This window comes from Aethina tumida, chromosome 1 (genome assembly GCF_024364675.1).
Source record: "Aethina tumida isolate Nest 87 chromosome 1, icAetTumi1.1, whole genome shotgun sequence".
NCBI classification, from domain to species: domain Eukaryota; kingdom Metazoa; phylum Arthropoda; class Insecta; order Coleoptera; family Nitidulidae; genus Aethina; species Aethina tumida.
Genome location: NC_065435.1, coordinates 37,458,323 through 37,478,495, shown reverse-complemented (window position 1 = coordinate 37,478,495; position 20,173 = coordinate 37,458,323). Strand labels below are relative to the sequence as shown.

General features: G+C 33.8%; 4 protein-coding genes across 5 annotated transcripts; 1 reads left to right on the top strand and 3 right to left on the bottom strand.

Moving 5' to 3' along the window:
- Window positions 1-508: 508 nt before the first annotated feature.
- Window positions 509-2,251, bottom strand: LOC109601450 (putative uncharacterized protein DDB_G0289963). The gene is made up of 5 exons (XM_020017696.2): window positions 1,937-2,251; window positions 1,786-1,820; window positions 1,312-1,578; window positions 1,154-1,253; window positions 509-1,084 (listed from the first exon to the last, which is right to left on the bottom strand). Exons 1-5 carry the CDS (start codon window positions 1,980-1,982, stop codon window positions 660-662), a joined length of 873 nt encoding a protein of 290 aa, XP_019873255.1. The 5' UTR covers window positions 1,983-2,251; the 3' UTR covers window positions 509-659.
- Window positions 2,252-3,119: 868 nt separating this feature from the next.
- LOC126264138 (golgin subfamily A member 6-like protein 2) lies at window positions 3,120-5,044 on the bottom strand. 2 transcript variants are annotated; one of them, XR_007546955.1, is made up of 7 exons: window positions 4,820-5,042; window positions 4,666-4,769; window positions 4,227-4,607; window positions 4,001-4,167; window positions 3,514-3,941; window positions 3,315-3,447; window positions 3,120-3,256 (listed from the first exon to the last, which is right to left on the bottom strand). XR_007546955.1 is itself a non-coding variant. In XM_049961030.1 (6 exons), the coding sequence occupies exons 1-6, from the start codon at window positions 4,963-4,965 to the stop codon at window positions 3,223-3,225; spliced, it is 1,260 nt and encodes a 419-aa protein (XP_049816987.1). In that variant the 5' UTR covers window positions 4,966-5,044; the 3' UTR covers window positions 3,120-3,222. The 2 variants fall into 2 exon arrangements, 1 of the variants encoding a protein (XP_049816987.1); XM_049961030.1 differs by lacking the exon at window positions 3,315-3,447 and having other exon boundaries at window positions 4,820-5,044.
- Window positions 5,045-5,288: 244 nt separating this feature from the next.
- On the bottom strand, window positions 5,289-6,759 carry LOC109601447 (protein PFF0380w). Its single transcript, XM_020017691.2, has 2 exons — window positions 6,654-6,759; window positions 5,289-6,598 (listed from the first exon to the last, which is right to left on the bottom strand). The coding sequence occupies exon 2, from the start codon at window positions 6,491-6,493 to the stop codon at window positions 5,315-5,317; it is 1,179 nt and encodes a 392-aa protein (XP_019873250.2). The 5' UTR covers window positions 6,494-6,598; window positions 6,654-6,759; the 3' UTR covers window positions 5,289-5,314.
- Window positions 6,760-18,134: 11,375 nt separating this feature from the next.
- Window positions 18,135-19,065, top strand: LOC109601434 (aristaless-related homeobox protein-like). Its single transcript, XM_020017676.2, has 2 exons — window positions 18,135-18,312; window positions 18,368-19,065. The coding sequence occupies exons 1-2, from the start codon at window positions 18,225-18,227 to the stop codon at window positions 18,901-18,903; spliced, it is 624 nt and encodes a 207-aa protein (XP_019873235.2). The 5' UTR covers window positions 18,135-18,224; the 3' UTR covers window positions 18,904-19,065.
- Window positions 19,066-20,173: the final 1,108 nt, after the last annotated feature.

Here is a 20,173-nt window from a genome sequence, read left to right as displayed (position 1 = left end):
CTATTAGCATATGTAGATTCCAAAATAATTGATCAGATACAGGTACTATAAACATGTTTATATATTCAAAAACTATACATTCATTCGCTTAACCGAAATCCGTGTGTACGTAATTTATAGGTTATGTTTTGATTCCGATTAGATTTTAAACTGTCATTAAACGAACAACGTTAACGGTTAAAAAAACGGCGCGGAACTGAATTCTTCCAAGACATATCGACACAAATCGTTGTTTGTTTATTCAAACCATGGAAATGAAAATGGCGAAGTGTGAGTGGAGATTATCCGCATATGTCGCCGTTTGAAACTCTTTGTCGAGTCAATAAATTTTTTTCAGTTGTCATAAAGTAAAATGTATCTGACATGAGACAAATATGAGTAGATGTGAAAGAGGTAAGGAAGAGGGGATATTTCTTTATACTTCGATCGGTTATCAATTTTGCAGTATTAAAAGTAGAGAATTATTATTTGTTTATATTGATCATTATAATGAATAAAAAACACTGTAATTAAATAAACGTTTTATTTAATTATTTGATTACTGTACTATATGTATATAGTTAATAATCTAAGTGCAACAACAATAATTAATATAATAAATATATTTTACACGTGATATGATTAAATATCTACAAAAGTGAATCATCATTATGAATCTGTTATTTTCCCGATTTAATCAACCATCTCGATCTCAAAGTTTCCATGTCTTTCAGGTTTTGTTCGTGCGTCCACGGTTTCAATCTCTTCAGTTCATCTTCCAAATCCAAATTGGCATCTTTCTCGACCGTTTTGGCGGTGTTTTTCGTTTTCGGGGCGATCACCGAGACGGCGATGTACGCTTTCGGATTTTTATTCAAGTAAATCGGTTTGCCTGTCACTCTGTGATACGCAAAGTTTTTCGCGTTCTGATACGGTTTCTTCGGTTGCGACTTTTCGAAGTCAGGCCATTTCTCTTTCTTGAACGACGACGTCGATTCGGTTGTGGAGACGGTGTGGCCTTCCACTTTTATGCGTTTCTGTTGTGGATTTGTCTTCAACTCGTTCAATATCGATTTCGATGTCGAAATGTCTTTGTCGATTTTCTCTGGAAAAAGCCAACAGAAATTCACGGTAGAAATGCAAACGATTTGATTTTTAGTTATCATCTAGTTACCCAACAGATTGTGCACTTTTTCCCACTGGTTCGGATTCGCGGCGATTCGTACCATCAATTCCAGCAACAATTCGGTCGCTTCGAATTCTTCCTTCTCGATCTGTCGACAAACAAATAGTTAGTTGTGTCGGTTAATCGGTCCCTGCACATTTTATTACATTCAATGTTCGTACCAGTTTGTTGTTGTTGTTGTTGTTGTTGTTGTTGTTGCTGTTGCTGTTAAATTGGTCGTTTTTGGTGAGTTCAAATTTGGAATTGTTGTTAATGAGGCCCATCAAAAATTCGTAGCTCCTTCTCTCCCTTATCTTCTGGTGTCGGCCTTGAAGGGGGTTTCGCCGCTGCGACATCGCTTCGTGCGAATCGGGCGGTCGTTCCTCCTCCAACGTTTCGTTCGACGTTTGAATCATCGTCAACGAATCCAGTTCCTTCAAAGAAAACGTGCATTTTTTAACCTTGACATTCCACTTGTTCCCTATCGATTTTTTCGCCTCTTGCTCAACGAATTTTAATTATTCATTCATTTTACTTTTAGCAATAAATAAATCAGTCGAAACGATCTGTTTTCTATTCACCCTTACTAACAATTACAATTAACGTTAACATTAATGAAATTAATGATTTGTCTCACTCACCTCTTCGCTTTTATCATCCAGTTCGGCAAAGCAAACTAGATTCGGACATTCAGAATTATGAATGATAAATTAATACGTGCACACATACATATCAGTATTAATAGTAGTAATTTATACTTGGTAAAGTAAATTAATAAACAAATAATCTTACCTGCCAAAGTGTAAAGAATGAAACACACAAAGTGAAACTTGTTCATTTTCGCACCGTGATTGATTTGATTTATTTTCGTCACAACGATCAATCAAACAAACTTGTTTTCGTTCACATTTTAACAAGGAACAATATTTCGGAAACGACAACGACGACGGCGTCGACGGCGACTACCCGCGACGACGCGGCGCTCGACAAAATTGAACGATGCGATTTACTTGTGTACCGGTTAATATTCACGGAAAAATGAAAATCGGAAAAGCCAGAAACATCGTTAAAATGGCCGAAATATTCCTTCGGGTTGAAAACACAGGAAAAGTGGATTCGTGTCCCATCTGTTATACGTTAGTCGAACTAAAACGTCGATGTCGAAAGCGACATCTGCTATTATCTTCGGCTGGTCAAAAATTTCAAATTAAAACGGAGGGTTTTGTGATAATATAAATGGCAATTTCGTTCAACGATATTCAACGGCCACATGTAACAGGGCTGCGAACCGAAAATAATATATAATTGGGACAAGCAATTCCTTTCGTTTTTATACATCTAGATTCTAGTTTTTTGCGACTCCACCATTTTTTAATAAAAACAAATGGAGGCGTTTGATTTTTTAGTTAGTGAGTACGTTGATTTAATTTTATGTTTACTTTGGATATTTTTGTACCGAAATCAAAAGATAGACAGATACAAATTGATTTTAGAATAAAAATTATCACACGAATAAAAATATATAGCTGCAAATAAACAACTTTCTTCATTGAGAAATAAAGTAAAGATGATTAACAAAGTGCCGTAAAACATTTAGAATACACTGAGTTGACTAATTCATTTAAAAACAATAACATATTTTTATTATTACATATTATGCTTTTAGTTTTTATTTAATGTTTTTTTTTTTTTTTTTGTTGCAGCCACCATATTAAATAGTTTCGAACGTAAAGGCCAGACGATAAGACGAAGGATGTTGACATTAAAGGTAACAAATACATATAAAAGTTGCGTAATTAATCTAACGGTTTTTATTGTTTTTAGGTAAGTCCTGAACAAGTGTATTTGTTTCTCTTTCCTATAAGAAACGACAATTGTGCGTTATGTGAAAACGCAATCAATATCGTAGAGAAGAGCATAAAACGGTACGGTCGATGTATTGAAATAAATTGAAATTTAAAAATAAAAAACCTGATTAGTTTATGAACAACGACACGTTGTCAGTTTTTATTGATATGAAACGACAAAAGGGGTGATGAGTGATAATGGACTAGATTATTTGAAGGTTGACGGACCAATCAAAGCAACCCTTTTCTCCACTGCGGAATCGCCCTGTAAAAAAGAAAAACGTACTATATCAGCGACACAAATGTCGATTTTGAATACTCACAACATATCATAAGAAAAGTGCGGAGAATTTGGAAAAGAAAACAATATATGCAGATAGACTTTAGTGTAAAACTATCCGATTCAGACGAGAAAAAGGCGATTCGTCGACTTGTTTTTCGTTCAGAAACGTCAAACTGTAATAAAAAGAAAAAACGAAACGAGTTGATGCGACGTGGAACCGACGAAGAAACGACACTTACAATTTCTGGATGTTCCTGATGTTTCCTTCGGTCGGTTTGTCCTTTTTCTCGTTCGTCTTTTTGATCCTGTTCATGAACTGTTTCGTGTTCATCATCAGCTTGCTCGATTTCGTTTTGGGCGTCCTTTTCACGCTTTCACGTTGCTTCTTCACCTTTTCGGTCAGTCGCATTTTATTCCTGAGATAGATTTCGTCACGTTTCTGAAACTGTTTGATTTCCTTGTTGATTTCGCGTGACTTGAGCGTTTTCTCGACGCGATTCGCTTCTCGATTTTCGATGTTGCGACGTTCGTTCTCCAGCTTCCACAGATTGACCATGTTTTTGACGTAGTCTCTACGCTTCCGCTCTTGCTCGTTCAATCTTTTGCGCTCCCTTTCCATGAATTTGTCGTACGCCTCGACCGTTTTTTTCTTCTCCTCCTTTTTCAGCTGTAATCGACAGACACAGACAAACGATTACTTCATCGACGATATTAAAAAGTATTCACCTTCCACTCGAGCAGATTCTCCTTCATCGTTTCCAAATTCAAAAAATTGTCGACTCGTTTTTCCGAATTTTTTCGATCGAACATCAATTTTTTCGGTTTTCTGTTTCGCATTTCGTTAAATTGTATGTAAAATTCGGTGATTCTCAACCAAATTTCTTCGGGTATTTCTAAAAAAGAAAAAAAAAGTGATTGATTAAAGATACAAAATGAAAATGATGATTTCAACCTGGCTTTTGCTTAGAGACTGTGGTCAAAACGTCGTAAATGTCGTCGTTATTCTTGGCGACGTTCAAAAACATCGTAAAATCGTCGAAAGTGAGTCCGCACTCGTCCGAGACTAAATGAACGAAATCCATAAAATCCTTTGTTTCCTTTACTTTGTTAATTTTATCGCCGGATTCGTTGATTGCCGCTTCCATTTTAGGTATCTTGATCGTGATTGCACTTTGTTTGCGAGTCAAATCGATGCTTTCGCTGATTTTTTGTAAATCTTTCGTCAAGTTTTTCTCCTCCATTTTCAAAACGGCCAACGTTTGTTGGGAGTTTTGTTTCAAATTTGTGATTTTCGTTTGAAGTTCGAGCATTTCCTTTTTGAAATCTGGCAGAGCTGAAGATTATTGTGATGAATGTGAATCGTCGTTCAATCAAATCAATCGTTTTCTCACCTTCGATTGAGGGAAATTTGTTGTTTTGAAAATTCTTTAGTTTTTCTTGTAGTTTTTCGACAACAAATCGCACTTCGCTTTTTACGTTTTCGTATTCTTTCTCTCTAAAAAATGTGTGTAACTGAGAAAAATGAAGAATTAAGTTTACTAGTACCTTCGTCTTTCGACATCTTCGACGAATTTATCCATTGTAAAGTCCTCATATTTAGACAGCTGTTCTATGAACAGTTTTTCTGATTTTTCCAATTCGCAAATGACGCTATTCAAATTGACGTTGGATTCCAAACGATTTTCTAACATTTTTAAAGAAAACGTTGTGAATTCGTTCTCAGCTTTCACTTTCAATTTTGATGTTTGATCGTAAATAAACAAACAGTACTACCAACCCAAGTAAAAAATTTGTTTGTTTTTAATTTAAAGTTACATCCAGTGGTACATACAGATGGTTGGTTCGATTGAATCAATTGATGAACTATTTTTAACCACTTCGACGTTTATTAATTAATGCGCCACTTGTTAAAAACAGTTTACTAATTTTATTTCTAAGAGTTTTATTGTTTTACAGTTGATAGCATTGCCGGTTTGAATGTGTGTGTTGTTTATGTTTGAATAAAACGAGAACGAAGTGATTGTATGATTTATTTGCTAATTAAATTTGTTGTTTAATTAAGAGTTGTACCAAAACGCTTCCATACAAATCGTCTGTGAAGATCTGCATGAATCGATCTGTATGACTGTTTTTCGGTTCCAAATTACATTTAACATATTTATTGATGACTACAGTATTTTTATTAAAATCGACGTTTTTGTCATTATAGTTGTTATAAATAATTTTGGTGGCAACGAAATCGTCGTTGACTTGAAAATTTTCTAGAACGATCGGTTTATTGTTGATAAAATCTAAACAGATTTTTTGCACCGTAACCACCGTTTTGTCTTTGTTGTTAAAGGAAACGTCTTGAATTTTATTGATGTAGTTGTTGTTGTTGTTGTTGTTGTTGTTGTTTTTAACAGTTAAATATTCGTTTAGTTCTAAGACAGCAACAAATTTACTTTTTTTCTTCGTTCGGTAAAAACAATCGGTTTCTATTAAACTTTTCACAACGTTATTGTTGTTAGCGCCAATATTAAATTTGAAGAAAGAAACGTTCATATTCAAGTTTGTGATGAACTTGACTAATTTATATGGAATTTCTTTGTCGTAAACGATAAACGAGTCGACGCCGATTATTTTGTGGAAACTTAAGAATTCTACGAGTTTCTTTTTGCTGTAGACGTTGGGCAAAACGCAAATTGTCGCGTTGAAAACGAACCGTTCGTTATCGTTGTTAACAACGATTTGTATTTTGGTCAGGTTGTTGAAATTTTTAAGTCTGAAACTGTACGATACCGCGTACAAGTCGTCGAAATTGTTGTTCAAACTGTCAAATTTACAATTGTAAGCGTACAGATTATTGTCTGTGCCAACTTTTTGATAACTGAATAATCCTAATATCGGTTTCTTCCGATTTTCCAACCACAAAAAACATCCTTTAGCAATTTTTCTTTCGTCGTTCACGAGCAATAAAGTTTTAACTTGCTTGTCGAGTAAAAAGCTGGAATAAACCAGTCCGGCTTCGTCCTGTTGGAAATACGGTTTTGGGCCCCAGTCGTGCTCCATTAAAATTCCTGAAGACTTTTGCAGTTGGGAAAAGTTGCAAGGCTGTCCAAAAAAGTTGAACACTTCCAGTATGTAATGGAGACGATTGTATTCATGTCTGTAGATCAGAAACAAGCTGAGACTGGAGATGGAGACAATCAATAGAAAGAGCTGGTGGTATTTTTTCATTGTTCTTATTTCTGAAAAATGTCTTTTTAAATGAAGTGTTTTTTTCCTTTTTCTCTATTCCTGTATTATTCGATTTTGTTCTAGTTGGTAGTTTATTGATTGTTACTGGAAATAAATTGGTTTATTAATTGATCAATTTGGAGAAAATTTTCAAACTCACAATTGATTAGGTGTAAATAGTGTGTTTTTCATCATATTTTATAAATAGTATTTGGTAATGTTTTGGTTTATAAACTGCACTTTTGTGTAATCTAAGGTTATGAGTTTTGTGATGTTGGAACTATTTTTGGACGAGGCGTTTGAGCTACTTTAAAAGGAAGGATACTACTTTGCAGCGTTTCGCTACGATTTATGTTTTATGAAGTTTCCTATGATTAAAATTGTATTTTGTTTTTGTAAGTGTTAAGGAGGTGTGTCGTTTATGTGTATCAATGTATCATCGTTATACAGGATTGATATAATTGTGTATCTAAATATGTATAAAATAATAAATAATAAAACAAAAGCGTCGTATGAACATCATGAAATTTTTTCATTATATAAACAAATGTGACTTAAAGTTTGAAAATAATAATATAATAATAGTACGATGAAATTTTTGTGCCAAGCGAATTTTCTACTTATGTTTTCCGAAACAGATTAGAGATGACGCGGCGTTAATTGACAAGAGATTTAGTCGTCGTTTGCATAGAACGTACATACTACGTACGTTGAAACTTTCTTATTTGCTCCTTATGATTCAATAATGATAAAAAATAATTTAAATGTATTTTCGTCGAGCAGTTAAAATTTCATAAAATTTTAATAAATTCAATTTACATGTTTATTTAATATTTGATAAATTAATTAATAGAACTGAATGATCATAATTAAAAAAATTAATCGAATGTAAATTTATGGATTATAAAAATTTGTTTTTAATAATTAAGTTATCTAAATTAGTATTTAAATCTGAGTATTTACGTGTTAATGTTAATGAACTTGTTATAACACCATTTTTAAGTGTGGTTCTTTGTTATTAATATTCAGTTAATCTGATGATGATGAGGAAGATCGATAGAAATGAATAATAATTTATTTGAAATCTGAAAAAAGAATCAATTTCATATTATTAATCAACAGGAGTGAATCGATCAGGAAAGAAAAGTTGAATGACGTTTATGTTTAAAATAGTTGATTAAAAACAGAATCAAGTATTATATGGCGCAAATGAAAATAATAATGATAATAAAGTAAATAATATTTTTGGGGTGAATTAGTGTAAATAGAATTGAAACATAAATAACAATAATATAGGAAATAATCGAATTCGTGTACTCTAATTGAGGTGTTTGAGAAGTATCAAATAACGAGAATGCTCTCCTTTCAATTGTTAAAATGTCGCTACCATTCGAAGTGCACCGCCCACTTAGATGGCACGAGTGTTTGTCCTTGTTTAATTTTTGTAAATTTGTATTTCGTTCTTTTTCGCTCTTACCGGGACGAATACGAAATTGGAATTTGTATTGAATAAAATCGAATGGAAAGGAAAGAGAGAGAGAGGGAGAGAGGGAGAGAGGGAGAGAGGGAGAGAGTGCATTAAGCACCCTCTGAAATTTGTATATATCAAGTTTCATTTCTTTTTTTAATTAAATTGTTATTTTTATTTATTGTATCTTAATAATTTGAGTTTTAGTATAAGTAGTATGATATTTCAGTTTTCTTGAACGGGTGTAGTTAGGTTTGCTATAAAAAATTAACTTTGGGCTAAAAATGGTCACATTTTGTCTATAAGTGTCTCGTTTTCAAACAAACAACTATTCGTATATATACTTATCACATATTAGTGATGATTGATTGATTATATATAATACATGAAAACCAAGTGAATTTTTAATTGTCAGTCTCTTCAAATTAAAGAAACACTTTTAAGCAATTTATAAGAAAAGTAAACAAATAAAAATAATGAGGTTGTTTGTTCAATTGAAAATTTGAATATTGAGATAAATAAGACAAATGGAGGAAATAAAAGTGTTTGCGAAACAAGAAATATTCCGTTTTTACCTACCCCCTCTCCAGTGCAAAAGTGCAATTCTAAGAAAAGCAATTAAACGTCGCTTAGTTGGTTCTCCTTTGTTCATCTCGCGCAAACGTGTGTAGTTCTTTCTCTTTCGTTCCTGCATCGAATGGTCGTACAAAATCATCAGATTAGATATTTTATGGCAAATTTTACATATAATTTTTTGAACATGGTTATTTACTTTAATTTTGTTATTAAACATAGTGTGTAAATTATAAATTATTCAGCGATTCGGTTTTGAACTTATTTGTTCAGGAATTAGAATAATATTCTAATATTTATTATTGAATTAGTTCGAAACAATTCAAGATTATGATAAATAATAAATATTGAAACGTTGATTGATTTAAAGGTGTGAAATTCTAAGAATAAATAATTGATGCACCAACTCCATCTCTCGTAAATATGTCTTTCTGTTTGTTTCTCTCTTGCAGGAACAAATTTAAACTTGATTAAACTGTTACGAGTGTTAACATTAATAACTGTGAAGTGAAGCGTGTGCTTTCTTATATTCGTCTTAATTCTTAAAAGAAAAGGTGCCAGATGAAATAGTAAGTTGAAATGATAAATTTAAATATTAATAAATAATAATTAAAAATTAATATATTGTTGCAGTAAGATTTGATGATAAACATGAATATATGAAATAGTTGAAGGCAGTGAGAAAATAACATATTAAAATAATAATTGTGACAACACCAAATCTTCAACTTTTAGCCCTTCTCCTCTCCGAAACTGCGATGCTAAGAATGAACAATTGAATGTGTCGAGCGTTGAAAAATGCACAGCTCACTTAACCGTACAGTTCGTTGTTTTCGTCTTCCGTCCTTTTCGAATTCTCGTAAATATGTATTTCTGTCTCTTTCCTTCTTGCAGGGACAAATGTATACTTTGATTTTTGAATCGAATAGAAAATTTAGTCAGTCAATCACATACCAACAAATCCAGGTGATTAAATCGTCACGAAAATATGATTAAAAATTAGACTATGAAATAATTGTTGTTAAAAGCAAACAATTAAATTACGAAAGAGGTTATATTAATCTCGTTAGATATAAAAACATTCAATATATTTGTGTAGACTAATGTAATCCACCGGTGTGAAGAAGATTCAAATATACCATAAATAGATATGAATTTACATCTAAATTAAAAAGATATAATTATAATTACAAAGAGTGGAAGTGGTGCAAATTTCCATTGTTGTTTTCCGATAATTTATGTCACAAATTAAAACAATGTGTCATGAACATAATGAACGAAAAATTAAATAATTATTAACACTGACATCGATATCTTGTTTCAGTGTAAAATAATGGAAATATTTGAAAATAAGATGAATAAATCGAATTAAAATAATAATTGTCACGACACATTTTATGGAAATGTTTGCGAAACAACAAATCCTCAACTTTTACCCCTTCTCCTCTCTCAAATAGTAATTCTAAGAATTACCAATTGAATGTGGTGAACGTTGAAAAATGCACAGCTCACTTAACCGCACAATTCGCTGTTTACGTCTTCCGTCCTTCTCGAACTGCTGCAAACATCTATTTCTGTCCCTTTCTCCCTTACGGAGACAAGTGTAAACTTTGATATTTGTACCGGATTGAGAGAATTTCGATTGGTCAGTTTTGTGAGTGAGCCTTTAAATTGTCACGGATGCAAATTAAAATGAAAAATATATAATTGTAAATAGAAAAACAGTAAGTTGAACAAGTTTTTAGTTTAAATATTTCAGATTGAGTGTTAATTAAATAAAGTGTGGTGTTTTATGTGTATTTAAAAATTTTATTTTTTCACTTTTTTATTCGTTTTTAGTAATAATTTAACAATAAGAAAATTGTTAAATTATTCCAATCGTTACAATAAATGAAAAATAAATAATTAAAATATTAAAATAAACAAATACAAAATAATATTTAATATTATATTTTTAAATATAAATATTATACAAAATAATTAAAATTATTTATTATAATTAAGTAATTACTCAGAATAACGACTCCAGAAATCGAAAAACTGAGACACGTATGTAATTTCTCAACTTTTAATCATAAAAAATGAAAAAATTAATATTTTTTCATATATTTTTTAAACGTTCCATTTTTAGATGTGATGAAAAATGTTACCATAAACAAATGAAGTCATGTTTATTATCGACTGAATTTACTCAAAACGTATGAGATATATATATATGATTTTATTTATTAAACAAGAAGTTAAATTTTGTTATTATATAAATATTTAAAAATTTGATTTTTGTTGAAATATTTACAAATTTGGATAAAAACAAACATATAATTAATTATGTGTATAAAAATTTTAAGAAATAACTTAACTTTCAAAGTTGATTCTTTTTCTTCTCTGAAATTGGAACAGAAACTGAAATAATTTATATGAATATAAAATCGGTTCATTTTCATTTTCTTCGCATTAAATTGGGAGGATTTAGTCAGTCAGAATAGAAATAAATTGAAGTGTATAATTAATATTAAAAAAATTGTGAGTTAATAATAAATTAAAGATGAAGATGAGAGAGTTTCAATTGGTTTTTGCTAATTAGGATAAATATATTAATGACACTCTCGAAATGTTTGCAGAACACTAAATCCTCAACTTTTACCTTTTCTCCTCACCAAAACAGCATTCAAATGCAAATTTTAGGTATAGGCTATAAATTAAATAATGTAATGTGTTATATGTAGTTTGATTAAAACACACTCACAAATCACAACAAACGTATATTAATCCAAAGTTTAACTTGTTCAGATCGTCACGAGTGTTTTAATTAATTGTTTAATCTTTTATTTTTTTACTTTTGATTCGTGTGTACTCCAAACAATAAGAAATTTTCAATTGTTTTTCTATAACGTATAAATTTTTCATATATTATTACAAGTAAAATAATTATTAATAATGAAATAATTTGTTGTTAAAAATAAACAATCAAATGTCAAAAGTGATTAAAAATGTAAAATAATTTAACATCGTTAGATGTAGAAATAAATCTGTGTTTTTGTTTAATAATATTCAAATTTAAAAAATTGTAAGTGGTACAAAGTTTTATTTAAATATTTAAAGTCGACTGTGAATTAAATAAATTGTTATGAATGTATGAAACATAAAAAACAATTAGGAATCATTCTGTATATTTATCTAAAGGTTTTTTTTTTTTTTTAATTTATATTTTTCTATTTGTGATTCATTTGTAGGATTCTAAAGTGAATAATGAGAAAATTACAATTGTTTTTCAACAATTTCATCATTACAAAAATAAAATAATTATTGGCATTGACATCAATATGTAAATATCGAAAGTGAAATATTTAATCATCAATCGTAAGTTAAATAAAATGAAAGTAAAAAATCAAAATAAAAATTGTTTCAACACACATTATCGAAATATTTACAACTTTTACCCTTTTTCATCTCTAAAACTGTAATTTTAAGAATAGCTCACTTGACCGCTCAATTCGCTGTTTTCGTCTTCCGTCCTTCTCGAACTCTCGTAAATATGTATGTCTGTTTTTTTAGTTGAGCAACGAAATCCAAACGTTTAAATTGTCACGAGTGTATATTATAAAATTAAGGATGAGATGTTTTTATTTTTTGAATTTTCGTTCATTTGGAGTAGTCTAAAATAAGTTGGTGAATGTTGTAAACAACGATTATGTTAAACATCAGTGGAAAGTAAATAATTGAAATATTATATAAAAGTTGAGAAATAGAAATAATTTGTTGTGAAAATTAAATAGTTCAAAAATCTATATTTTTGTTTAATTTACAGAAGAAAATTGAAATTTATCATAAATAATTATGAAATAGTTACTTATAAATAAAAAAATCGAATGAAATAAATTGTTATTTTATGTATAAAGCATTAAAAATAGACACGACTGATTCTTCTTTATATTGTTATTTGTGTAATTAACAAATTAATAACAACATTAGTCATCAGTGTAAAATAAATATTTAAAATATTAAAGTGGGCAAATTGAAATAATTTGTGGTTAAATATCGAAAATGATAAACAAATATAAAGTAATTAAATATAATTTCAACAAGATGTAATAAAAAAAAAATTAAATAAATAATTTTCTCTCTCCAATAGTAGTTCTAACCATTTACAATTGAATGTGTCGACCGTTGAAAAATGCACAGCTCACTTAACCGCACAATTCGCTGTTTATATCTTCTGTTCTTCTCGAACTTTCGTAAACATGTATTTCTATCTCTTTCCTTCTTGCAGGGACAAATGTAAACTTTGATTTTTAAATGAATTTGAGACGTTAAAATTGTTTTAAGTGTATATATATAAATTGTGTTTGATATGTAAATAATTTGTAAGTTAGTCTCGTGTATGTTAAAGATTAATAATGGTTACAAATGATTAGTTATATCTATCTACAATATATATTTTAGTTTCGATTATATTTAAATTAACTTGATAAGATGAATTGATCTGAACCAATGTAACCAAATTGAAATAATTATTAAAGTGATTAAGTGGAATTTTATTCAGTTGTAAAATCTATATATTTTTTATTTTTTGTTATTATGGTTATTGAGTAAATTGTATAAATGATTATCGCAATTAAATTAAGTGGCATTATATTTTGATTTGAGGAAAGTGTTAATTAAGAAGAGAGCGTGTGATGTTTTAGTAATTGAGATATTGAAATATGGATTAGATTGATAAGTTAAAAATAAGATATTAGAATGGAAAAGAAATAAGTGAAGAAATTAGATTATGTTTATTTAATGATGTGTTTATTGATTTGGAATGATACACAACACATGAAATTGTTATTAGTTGTGTGGAGAAGGAGGAGAAGGAGGAGGAGGAGGAGGCGGAGGGCAAATTGGAGAAGTGCGCGGTGGGTCGAGTTAAAAAGTGGTCGCGCCGCACTCGAATCAAGCGATAATCAACTGTTAAGCACTCGACTCGACGATGAAAAATTGAATCGAACTGATTCGGCGGTCGGGGGCGGCAAATCCTCCAAATCCGGTGAGCGCTAATGGCACCCATTGTGTTTAAAACCCGCCACAGTCACCCATTTCCTCACTTTCTTTCTTTCGTTCGTTCGTTCGTTCGTTCGTTTGAGTGGCCTCCGCATCTGGATCCGTTTATTAGACGTGGAGGTTGCGGAGATTGGCGGGTGGCTCATTTCGGCCGCAATTACTCCGGCCGCAGTCAAAGGGTTTCATTTCGTGGGGCTCTGTGCGTGGCGTGCCCCGTTTTCGATGCTTTCGATCGGCGTCCCGTCGCGACGCCCGTTATCTCTTTACCCCCCGATCATTGTTGTTGCTGTTGTTGTTGTTGTTTAATAATTGTGGAGCAGACGACCGGTGTAGCGGCGTAGCGACGTAGCGACGCAGCGACGCAGCGACGCAGCCACGTTCGCCAAGATCAACTAATAAAGTGATAAACCGGGGGACAAACATGCAGAACAAACAGCAGAAAAGGCGCAATTTCATCGGATCGGGTTTTATTTCGGATTTCGGGCGGCGCGACCGAAAATCTCTTGCCGGAGGCGGCGGGGGCGGCGGAGGCGGCGGGGAGGGATTACTCCTTCTATCGCTGTTAATTCCCCGATTTCGTTTCAACTCTCCCATCTTTACTGTCAATGTGTCACCTTATTTATTTATGTAAAACATGTATGGTCATTATTTATTAAATTGTCACGATTGATGCGATTGATATTTTATCAGATCGATCTTAATTTTACTCTATGTTGGAATTAAAATAATAATTAATCTCGTTTTATGTTTTAAAATAAATTCATGTTATCTCACTTATGAATCATTTAATGAGATTAATAAAGACCATTGGGACGATAAGAATATCGAATCGGGCTCATAGTTTTACATTTTTATCTGCTGTTGTTTCTGAATAAGTCAGTTAAAATTATAGTAATATTGCGGAATCTGCGATTATAAAGAGTATTTATATCGTATGCGTTAAACTAATGTGAAATCATCTGTTTGGGAGATTTTGAAGAGTACAGTTGTCAGATTTTAGTTTTAACAAAATATGTGAGAAAAGTTGTTTATGTTTTTGTTTTTCATATATGATTTTATCATTTTATTAATTAATTTTTTATTTATTCTGCATTTCTTTGATAATTTAGTATCTAATTGAGAATTCATTGTCAAATAAATTTAGAAAATATTTAATAATTAAGTAAATTTATAAAAAATAAAATAAAAATCAAATAATATATTAAAATGATATATTAATGTTAGGTTAAGAGAAAAATATATTTATATGTTTTATAATAAAAACAATACAAATAAAAGAAAAACAAATCTGTTTGTATAATTTAAAATTTATTAATGAGGGAATAAACATACATTTTTAATTAAATACAATACGATTATCTATATGGTAAAGTAAGTTAAGATGATAACAGTAAAAATGCAATGTTTTAAAAATAATTTATTAAAAGAATAAAAATATAATGTATTATTAATTGAAGAATACAAATAACATATTGTTTAAATATGTAAAAAAAATTAAATATAATACACTATTTTGACAATAAGAAATTTGTAAAGAATAATTGAAATATTTTCACCGTTACAAAATGGCAATACTGTATTGTAAACTGTTTGTTTAAGTATTTTATGATGTGTGTCAGAAAATGGAATTATGCAAAATTACCAAAATAAAGGTGAGCTTAAAAAAAGGATGATATAATCTAATAATTATTCATTAAATTATCAAGATTTCGTACGTATTTATGTAGAATAAAGATTGAGTTTGGAACTTTTATCATATTAATCATAATTGTACTCTGTATTAATAATAAAGATTGTAATTGACCTCGTTTCGTTTTTAATTCGGAGTTTATCGATTTTTAATAAATACGTATTGTCAATGACTAAAAAATGAATGTCATTCATTTATTTAATAAAATTAATAAATCTATTAATTATATTATAAACGTTGTTTAAGTGAAGTGTCTAAATAGATATGCTGACTGACTGTATTGAAAAGAACTTTGCAAACAAATTACAATTGTTCAGTTAATTCTTAACTAATCTGTTTTGTGTCGATTATTGCAGCTTAAATATATTTAACGAATCAACTTGTGTTGTTAACAATCTTATGTAAATTTAAAAAGTGTGCAATACTATTAACGTATTCTCAAAATTGGCGAAGTCACTTAGATAAAGGGGTGAGAAGATGAGAAGATGAGAGGATGAGAAAAGTAAGAACGGATCAGTTGTTTGTTCGCGGAGTATGTCACGGTTTAACAATGGGCGATCCGAATAAGTATCGGACGGGCGGGGCGAGAGGGAAGCGGGAAGAGAGGCAGAAAGAGTGGCATTTAGCATCAGCGTGGCGAGACAATGGTCCGCTGCCACTTTCGGAGGGATGAAAGAAGGGAACCGGTAATGTTTTCCGATTCGGTCGAGTGTTTCGTGCTCCGCCGATCCATAAATCAGAATTCATGTGGCGGCGGCGGCGGAGGCGGCACTCGTATCAAGTTTCTGGGAGCGGAGTAATTGATTTAACCCTCCGAACAATTTAGTTGCAAATTGGCCGGACCGGTTTTGCGAGAGCCGAATTCTCGAGTGGATAATGTGGATAATGTGGATAATTGATAATTGGTAATGGACGTGCCCGATTATCGGGTATTGTTGCTCCATCGCGTTCGCATTGTCCGACTGCGTCGATTGTTTCGGCTAATTGTCCGCGAGCGGCACGTGTCGTCGCGACGCCAAAAGGCGGGAGGGCAACTGAGCAGAAGAACAATGCACCCGAAATGCGCATCCACGAATTATTTATTAACTGTTAAAAGCGGAGCGCACAAAGGCCGAAGAGTTTCGACGTCGCGACGCGCGATTATTAAATTCCGAACGCGATACGGACCGAATTAAATTTCAATTAGGCGAAATATTGAAATCCGTTCAACAATCGCCCATTGTTACTCAACGTCGTCAATTTATTATTAAATTTCTGCTCTTTGCTCCTCTTCCCCGTTCCCCGTTCCCCGCTCTTCGCTCCCGATTAGGGACGTGTTTGGTTTTCGAACGGACGACCGAAACCGAATGATGAGCGTCTTAAGCTGCGGTTGCGGTTAATGCCATTAAGCCATTGTGCCAAATTGACTTTGCCGACCACAAAATGGCAGAGAGTAATAAACAAATAAGCGCAGATTACGGTTCTGAAATATGAAATGATCCCCGATTTACGTAAACCGTTGAAAGCACACCACAGGTAGATAGATAGATATGGTTTTGATTCCTCTGCTTCGGGGTCGTAAACTTTATTACCAAACATGTAACCTCATCATCGCATTTTCCATATCTGCGCACGTTTTAAAGGGATCCAGAAGGAGTACCGGGAACCGATCAGTCGGTGTCTTTTCAACAGACAAACGACAGATCTTTATCTTTCGCATTTCCAACAACGAAATTGTTTGCAAACTTTTGCTTCTTCCCAAAACCGGATTAGACGATCCGTTCGTTCTTCTCTCGTTATCGCATCGAGTCTTTTTTCAAAAGTAATTAAGGAGAAGCGTCGACGTTTCGACCGTCTGTTTGTGTGGCACACAACAACACCACCATTAGTAATATCCTCTCCGTCTTTCGCCCGAAACGGACGAATGTGTTTTTCGGACGCGACGAAATTAAATCCTCGGGCGAAAAAACAATTTTCGATGTTCGATTAAAACGCGGACGAGATAAAGGGCGGAGGACTTAATGAAAAAGATAACGCACATAAATAAGCGACCTAACAAATTAATTACTGCCGACCGAAAACAACGTGGACGGATTTATTACTGATTACTCCGTATCGTTCATTAATTAATCGTTAATCAACGATCGCCTTTCAAATTATTACCCATTTCGGAATACGAATGGAAATTCCTGTGGAGACTTTTCTGCTCCTAATCACCCAATTACTTAATTATCGGCGCATTCTTTGCCTCGTTTCGATTGCTACAAATTTCCATTGACCATCATCGACTCATCACGTATAAGTTAATTGTTCACACATTGAAGTCGAATCGAAACGCCGAAACGAGTTAAAGTCTTTCGACGAAAATTCCGGTAGTAATTAGCGTCAATTAACGTTCGAGTAAATTTCCTCCCATTCATTTAATTAAGTCGACTCTAATCGGCCTCATAATTTCCAACTAATTTCATTATCGCTTCCCACTTATTATTGTTCTATCTGCCACAGATTTGCTGTGTGTGCCGATCGAAAGTCATTAACGGCGAAAACACTTGTCCAAACAAAACGGACCGTATCAGTTCATTATTAAAGGTTAATAAAACACCTGATCAAAGATAACAACGACTTGACGGCCAAACAGCCAAACGAACGAACGAACGGGCGAATTAATCGAAATCGAATCTAATCGAATTGAATCGACTCGAATTGAATAACGGAGAACGCGGTGCAGTCGGACGCGAGCGGGGGTAGTCGGGACGGCCTCCCTCCAACTGCCATTGGTTGCAGGGGGTGTGGCCCGGTCACGCTTCAAAAGAACGATCGACGCCCCTCGAACTCTCAGTCATCCTCGAATCGTTTTCGCTCCGACATCGCATTGTCGGTCGTCACTTCACTTCGACGGTCGCGCACTGTCTCGTGTCCGTGTCCGTGCGTGTCTTGTGTGTGTGTGTACGATCCACGATCCAGTTGAGTCAGTGGCGATGGCGGAACGTCAAAGCATCTACAGCATCGACCATCTGCTCGGCAACAACGTTCCTACCGCCGCGGACAAGGAACCGATGGACGACGGTACGTAGTAAACTCACTCTCGTTGCCCACACACGATCGCATTTGCGTCTTTTAGTCGACATCAACTCGCATCCCGAAGAGGACCAGCAGGAGGATCAGGACTCGCGTCCGCGCAAGATCCGCAGGAGCCGCACCACCTTCACCACCTTCCAACTGCACCAGCTGGAGAGGTCGTTCGAGAAGACGCAGTACCCGGACGTGTTCACCAGAGAGGAGTTGGCCATGCGACTGGACTTGAGCGAGGCCAGAGTGCAGGTCTGGTTCCAGAACAGGAGAGCCAAGTGGCGCAAGCGGGAGAAGGCGTTGGGTCGCGAGGTGCCCTTCAACCCGCCGGAGATGCCCGCCGACTTCCCGCTGCCGCTCTACTACCCGGTCCAGCTGTGGCCCAAGGTGCCGCAGTTCGGGTTCCTGCGCTACGTCAATCTGGGCCAGTTCCAGCATCAGCATCAGCAGCATCAGCAGCAGCAGCAGCAGCAGCAGCAACGCTCCGAGAGCAACAGTCCCGAACTGCAGGAGTTCAGTCCGCAAGCTCTGGAGGCGTTCAGGTTGCGGACGGCCGAAATCCTGGCCGGCAACCTGAGGGGAGGATAAACTCCACTCCGCACATTTGTAAATAGGCGCTTTTGTAAATACCTTACTTAAATTATTGTGTACATAAATAATTTATTAGTCGATAATCAATCAATCAGTAGGCAACAGACAACAGACAACAGACCCTATGTATGTATCCGTAATGAATTGTGATTCTGTAGATTTTTGTAAATAGGACGACGTAATTTACCACAGTTTTATTATAGAGTGTTGTAAATAAATTGTTAAAATTTTATAAACCTTCCTTCCGCCTTTTATTACCACTTTACCTACAAATTTAATTAACCACACTGATGATGAAATAACGATATTATCAAGTGTAATGAGCATGTAAACAAGAAAAAGTCGAATAGAGAGAGGGGAATAATTAAATCAAATAACGAATGTTCGATTGGAACGGCATCAATCGTATGTGGTCCGTCAGCAACAAAACTAAACAAAAGAAATCGAAAATCGATGGGGCAGAGGGGCGGTGGGTGGACGAAGGGAGGACGAGAGGAGAGAGAGAAAAGCGGATGTAAAATTGCAGCATATTAAACGCGATAAGTGGCTTAAAAACTGGCAATCCTCCCGTTCAAATAGTGGATGGAACCGGTCGGCCGGTTTCGATCCTTATTAAAATTTCGTCCGGGACCTTTTGTCTTTTCGGCGGACCACTCGAAAAATATGCGCCCTCCTGCTCTGATCGCGGATTATTTATTAATTTCCCTCTCGCCGTGTGCGCCTCTTTATTTACTCATTTATTTATTTATTATTTGCCTTAATTACGTATCCTTTCCCAGTTGTGTGTGTGTGTGTGTGTGGAATTAAAACACAGTAGAATGTTTAGTCGGCGGTATTCGAAAGAAGATAAACATGTGTAATGATTGAGGGAAGGAACGACACCTGGCTGCGCCGCATGGTGCCCGTTCCGACTCGGGAGGGTTGAAATGCGTACTTCACTAAAAAGAGTTCAGTCAAGCCAATTAATTGCGATTCGTTCGATTCGAGTTAAACGATTCGAACATTTTGTCACGTTGCGGTTATTCAAATTGCTGCTGTTGTTGTTATTGTTATTGTTGTTGTTGTTGTTGAATTTCCGACTTCGCAGAAAAGGAAGGAGGAAAGTCGTCGTAAAGTTAATAAGGATGATGATATAGGTAAAGGATGCAGCAGGTAAACAATGGCAATGGCAATGGCAATGACAAATTGGTAGGAACTAGTAGGTAGTGATAATCATTAAGCAACAGCTAAGAAAGCACAAGTCAAAATAGCATTACACCTCGTAACG